Raw genomic sequence first — 7,117 nt, forward strand, 5'->3', positions numbered from 1 at the left:
TTTCTATCTGACAATAAAACAAATTAAAAAATTATAGAGTAAGAAGAAACCCACATTTACTCCAAAGGGACTCGAAACAACAACCATGTCAATATGAATCTAATGCACCAAGATTACACCACTGGCCACACGATCAACAACGTAAACTATAAAGGTCTTAACTGATTGTGAAGCGACTTAACGTCATGCTGTTACTCGTAAGCACGTAATGGTCCACTTAGTTATATGGTAATTTCTTAGATACTTATACTTGAGATCACAATAAATACACGTATAAAGCCAGTTTTATTGTCGGATATACAGAATATACCAATAATTCAATTAAAAAATTAAGTGCTCCAGCGGAGAGATGGTGACGTCAAAGTCATGTGGCATCTGCAGCCAATTACAGTGATGATTCATTTCTACTTTTTAGCGCGTGTTGCTTCCGTTCTTCGACGTCATACTCGAGAGTTCAATGCGGAAACGAGCCGAAAAAATGGCGGATCGAGAAGAGCAGAGTTGGTAAGTAGTTTTATTGTTTTCTGTTTATAGTGTTTCGATATGTGTGGGCGAAAAATAATTTTACGTGTTTTGCCATTGGCTATCGTATGTTTCTTCTTTATAAAAAAAATTAAGAGAGAAAGCGATGCTGTACTGCTGTCAACAGGTTAAAAAATAACGTGATAAATGACATAAGTTGATTTTCTGTCTGTTGTTTGTACTTATTTTATCACATATGTTCGCTTCAAATGAACATACTCTTACAAAATTTTTATACATAAATTTTCTAGGATATTTAAACTAAAAGAATTTAATTAACAAAAGTTTCAATTGTCTTACCGGAGACAATGACTAAGCAAAACTTCACAAAAAGCTTATTCCCTTGTGTAAATAACCGTCTGTTTACAATGTTCAAACTCGAGAAATAGACACTATTACTTTTAAAATTCACAGGGTTTAAATAAATAAATTAAAATTTCCATTTTCTTGGTGAAATTATTTTCGGTATTTAAAGTTTGAGTTAATAAGCTTTGTTTAATTTTCAATATACAAATGAATAATACTCATTCTTTTCTACAAGATATAATTCGGGTAATTCAATGTTTCTTGACGTGTAAATCGCGAATCCCTCGGTACCATTAACATGTAAAAGTGATATTTATTTGTTAAAGGCAATTGAATGAATGAAAGAAAATGAATTACATTTTTGTAAACAGATTTGATTGAAATTAATTTGATGTCAATATTTTTAATAATATATTTTATTGGTAATTATTTATATTAAGATCGTTAAGCGTTTTTTTTAACTCTGTTTTAAAACAGCATATTTAAACACAATAAAATACACATTTAAACACAATAAAAATAAAATGTTTTATTTAAAACAATAGGTTTAATACGTGTTAAAGCAGCACTTCGTAAATGTTATTTGTTTAATGATTACAAGTTTCACATGAAAGTACCAAATAACATTACAGAGAAATTCACTTATTCGACCGGTTTATAATTTATCGGTTTACAAAGCGGGAGAAATCATGTTCAGAATCAATATATAGGTTCGACAGTGTTACGTTATACACTCCTTTCCCTTGTAAGCGACAAGGAACCATATGATGCTACCAGGCATGGAATAGCCACAAGCAATGCGAGCACGCGCTAGGTTGGCTTTTAACTAAACTTATCAGTTAAAGCAGTGTTTCTCATCCTCTAATGAATCATCGTTCCCTTCAACGTAGTGTCGTCCCCTTTCAATAAAACCCTTACGTAGTATCGCCCCTTTAATTTCAAAATTCCGATGCCGAGGGCCAAGACTAACGCCAAATTTGTACTACACTGAATAGTATAATATTATAGTCACTAGTACGTTATTTGTTTAATTATTGTTCGATATACCTAATGAAATATCTAATTATTCTTAATGTAATGTTTTACTATATCGCCCGGAAAATTGTTTTTTGCCCTTCCAAATATATAGTGTTAATAATCGCCCTTTCAACATGAAAAACACCCACATGGGAGCGATATCGCCTCCGTTGAGAAACACTGAGTTAAATGCTTGCTCCTTTTTCTTCAGTTTGTAATGTAAACTTGTAATTATGCTATGTGTGAATGTCAGATCCACACGAGGAGAAAATTTAATTTTTAATTACAATGTATCGATGTCCGTTTATTTAGAACAGCGTTTCTCAAAGTGGTAAATAACGCCCCGTTGTGGGCGATGAGTAGATCTAGTGGGCGCTGGAAGCAGAGTATTGAACGGTGACCAAAGGCAAAATTCGGGCTGAGAAGAGGAAACATTGCGTTTAATGGTTTCCAGATGTTGAGAACAATGTACGGTAAGGGCACAAAGTGTGAGATTCGTAGAAAAGTTTTCCAAAGAATATTTCTAATCCTTTTAAACAAAAGAGAAAATGGATTAGGGGACGTTGGGTATAACTTTATGGAACAAAGGGGGCGGTGGATCAAAAAAGTTTGGGAATCACTGATTTAGAACATACGAAATACGTGTTGATGAAAAAAAGACCTGAAGATTTTATTATCTGTTACTGAATATAACATGTAATTGTTAATTCTTTGTAAAATTAAACTTTCGTAATTTATTTCAGAGTCTAGAAAAATCTCCAGCTTCCCTCTCTTAACGAACTTGTTTAATTACTTTTTAGAATGAATTATGATTGATTAAAATTATGTTAGCATAATGATTTTTTACTTTGAAGCTTTAGGCTTATATGACAAAATAATGGAAAACTCCAGGAAATAGCAGTTTGGGACTAGCATTATTAGTTATAAGAGTAAAGCATACAATGACCTATACACACAGAGATTCAGGATACGATAGGTTACAGAAAAATCAATTATTGTTCGTAGACAATTACAAAACAATTCCACACGAATCGTGGATTATTTACATTTTCTATAATGAAAAATGTACAAACAAATTTTTGTTTTTTAATTTTTTTTTTAAATTTTAGTCAGGGAAGTTATGTAATACGTATCGAAGATACATTTATTCAACAAAGGACCGTCGATAATCAGTCAAAAACGATACACATATACAGAAATTTTTACATTAACAAAAGGACACTTTGATATTATTATTAATATCTATTGATAATCAAATAATAACTCTGATCTATCATACAAAGTGTTTTTTTTTAAATATGAAGGAATATCTTTATTCTATTAACCTAATTTTATTTCGGACTACGCTCCTCCTCAGTCTACTAAAGGGCATATCCCGAAAAAATTCTTTGTTGATAGAATAGAGATGTCGTTTCTTTTAAAAAATGCAGCGTTTCCTGGTACGATAGCTCATAGGAAATAAAACTTGATTATCGCGGAACCATCAAAACCCAAGATGATAAGCTAATACAAAAACTTTAATACTGTATCTATTTTTAAAATATTAGTAATGCATTTATTTATACACCATTGTCGGAAATACTACAACTAACGTACAGCACAATAAAGATGTTTGTTTCAAAGTAATAATAAATACCTTTCTATTATTTTAGGATTTCTTCGAGTAAGATACTAATCCGAAACGCAGAAAACGAAGAAATTATTATATCAGTAGCTCATTTAAATAAAGTCTTGAACAGGCAATTGGAACATCACATCACATATTTTGAAAATTCGAAAGTACTGTTTATGCCTTATCCAATCCAGATCATCAGATTATTTGTTACGTAAGTTTTTCACGATACTTACCTTTCATTTAATTTCAATACATTGTCATAAATTATAATTTATATTTTTTTAAAGTTATGTACGGACGGACGATCCCGGATTGACATCTATTACACACGCTTTCCATCTGTATCATCTGAGTTTAAGATACGAGTTAGAGAATTTAAGAAAGAAATGCAGATCATTTATCATTCGGCAAATATATCTTAATAACGTCTGTGCAATTCACGATTTTGCACGTAAGATCGGTGATCTGCTCATAACTTATTATTGCTGGCAAGCTTTCGACGAACACGGAGAAAGGCTATTTACAACAGACGACTTTATGTGCTGTAAAATTGCAACAATTGATAGACTGCTATCTCGACCGATATATGAATCTGTCCGTGAATTGCGTTTACTCCAAGCCGTGTATCAGTGGAGCATAGAAGAAGTTAAAAGAAAATTGGGTGCGGACAACTTCCATGCCATGAATGAAGAATCGAAAAGGAATGCAATAAGAAATGTTATGGAGCCATTTATTGAAAATGTTAGATTTCTTGCCATGGATGAAGACGAATTGCAATCTTGTGTTTTTACAATGAACTTGTTAAGCGAAGAAGAAAAGAGTCATATCTGGCATGCTTTTAAGTATAATTATTATTCCTTGTATCCCTGTTACTTCAGTCCAGAAACAAACACAAGAAGCAAAAAAAATTATTGTAACTTGTTCTCGTACATAAATCGTGGAGTTCCTTTTATGGTCGCAAACAGAAAGATGAAAGATTACATATATTTTAGCAGCGAAATAGTTGTGAGGGAAGATTGTTACGTTACGACTCTTCGATTTCCAATGAAGCTTGGCGAACGTTTTCCAATGTACGTATGCGGGTATATTAACGATTTGGACAACGGACAGTTTTCGTTTGACATTGTTTGTAATTCAGAGGGAGTAGCATATATGCAAACGTTTTTGTATCTAGAAAAATATTGGTCAATTCGTTTTTTTGCTTTCTTTTACCCCTCTGAAAATGTTCAACCCGATATCGAGTTTTCACGTCAACTGAGTAACTTTGTGAGCGAAGAAGGAACAGAAGCCAGGGAATTTGAAGACAAATTCCTAACCTGTGACAGAAACCTTATGAATAATATTTATTTTTCGGTTAATTTACATTTTTGAAGTCAAAAGTTTCCTTAGAGGAAAGCGAAATCTAAACGAGAATATAATGTAAAGTTAAATTCTAATGTGATTATTTTTTACTGTATCGCTATAAAATTTCTGGAAAATGTGTGTGTACGTAAATGAATAATGAATTTATTGAATTTACATAAAACATAATTTAAATATAGAGTGTTTATTAATGTAAGTTTTCTTTTTAAAATGTAAATTGTCATTAGTCGAATTGTTATAATTTAAAATTTAGTATTTACAAATACAGTCGACCCCGTATAAGATCATTGATTATTCCGTTTTATATGAATTCCATGTTGTACGAGTCACTTAGATTTTACAAATACGTGTACCGGGCTGTAAACGGCTCACGTATTTGTAAAATTTAAGTGACTTGTACAACATGGAATTCATATAAAACGAAATAATCAATGATCTTATACGGGGGTCGACTGTAATTCACCATCAAGAAATTTTATAATTGTTAGCATTTTAATGCTAATTACGTGCGTGATTTTCATTTTTTTTATAAAAGTAACGTTCGAGAAAGAAATATAATTACAGTAGATTCCCCTATAATTACAGTCCCTATAATTACGATTTCTATAAAACTGCGAAAAAATTGCGACGGTATCCGTAAAAACCGGTAAAAAAAACTCCTATAATTACGTAAAACGTCATCGGGCAGCCGTACTACTTTCCCGCCGTCCGTAGCGCCACGCTACGGAGAGATTAGTATCGTCTGTACAGTATTATATATAAATTAGGTACTGTACATATAATTAGGCTTATATATTAATTATATATAAATTAGGTACTGTATATATAATTATATATTAACTTAATTTATTGTACCTTTATTATAAATATATATATGCTTTCTGCAGCCTGGCAACACGTTACGGAGATTTTAGGCTAACTATCGTCTGTACAGTATGTAAATTAGGTACCGTAAGTCTAATACAGTACTGTAATTTTATACATTTCTTGTGAAAGAAACATTTCTCATTCAACGGCCATAAAAATTATTTTTATTAATGATGTCTCCGAAGTTCAACGAAGTTTTTACAGAAAAATAAGTTGTAATTCAAACACAAATAATTATCGTATTTATCTTCAGGCACTTGGCAATACTTATCATCAAGTTTTATTCAGTTCAACTGAATAAAACTTGATGATAAGTATTGCCAAGTGCCTGAAGATAAATACGATAATTATTTGTGTTTGAATTACTACTAATAACTACAAGCACGGTTTCAAAAGTACCAGAAAAATAAGTTATCAGAAATCGATCGTTGTTTGGTGTGCTGCTTCGCGACGAAAACAAGCTTTAGCAATGGCGATGTCGAATGGTAAGTAATCCTACAATTTTTTGTTTATAGCGTAGTTTATACGGATTATTTCCAAAAAAATATATACGTATTTTGGAAATGTTGAGTCGGATTAGTATAGAATCGATTAATTTTATCGAAGAAAACCTTTCAATCAGCCGTAGTCCGTAAACTTGACACGTGTCGGGCTGTGATTGGAAGGACTCGTAAGAAATCAGATTCCTAAAGAATGGAACGTATCTATGATCTTATAAGGGGGTCGAATGTACAATCTTTCTGCATTAATCTTTTCTTTCTTCATTTTAATGACGATAGAAGTATGAATCGTTAAAACTAAAATTTTTGTCTAAATGTACGAGCTATTCGATATCCACGTTTCAATTTTATTATTTACAGTATTGTTCTTTTTTATTCGTTGTATAGAATGTGATGTTTTACCATTCTCATCTACGACACTTTGCGTAAAAATAATTGGCTTGAAATTTGATTTTTTGAAGTGAATGTGTCCGGAAATCTTACCTAGTTACTGACATTTTCTGTTAAAAGAACATGCGTTTAAAACAGTGTTTCTTAACGTGGGGCCCACGCCCCACAAGAGCGCAATTCGATTGTTAAGGGGGGCAATTTGAAAATGAGTTGTTGATTTTTTTTTAGGCATCAGAATTTTTCATCGAGCTATTCGGACTTGAGTAGCTAATATTGGAAGATTAATCGCGGGCCACATAAATTCATTAGACAGGCCGTATGTTGGCCATGCCTGGTATAGCCACTGTATATGTCAGGGGGGCATGAGAATTTTAGAAAGGCTTAAGTGGGGCATAGCACAAAAAAGGTTGGAAAACACTGGTTTAAAACGAGTTGACAGCAGAATTTTTACAGAAGCAGTTTGCATATTCAAAAGAAGCTATATAAGGTGTATCTTTAATACTACAGTACCTCATCTCTTTAATACTACGGGATTACA

At 32.2% G+C, this 7,117-nt stretch overlaps 1 protein-coding gene across 1 annotated transcript; it reads left to right on the forward strand.

Annotated features, from left to right (window-relative positions):
- Positions 1–355: 355 nt before the first annotated feature.
- On the forward strand, positions 356–4,938 carry LOC111629679. Its single transcript, XM_023373567.1, has 3 exons — positions 356–504; positions 3,498–3,671; positions 3,748–4,938. The coding sequence occupies exons 1-3, from the start codon at positions 458–460 to the stop codon at positions 4,829–4,831; spliced, it is 1,305 nt and encodes a 434-aa protein (XP_023229335.1). The 5' UTR covers positions 356–457; the 3' UTR covers positions 4,832–4,938.
- The last annotated feature ends 2,179 nt before the right edge of the window (positions 4,939–7,117 follow it).

The sequence above is a fragment of the Centruroides sculpturatus genome, unplaced genomic scaffold, assembly GCF_000671375.1.
Source record: "Centruroides sculpturatus isolate CEXI.00-Female unplaced genomic scaffold, Cexi_2.0 scaffold238, whole genome shotgun sequence".
NCBI lineage: Eukaryota > Metazoa > Arthropoda > Arachnida > Scorpiones > Buthidae > Centruroides > Centruroides sculpturatus.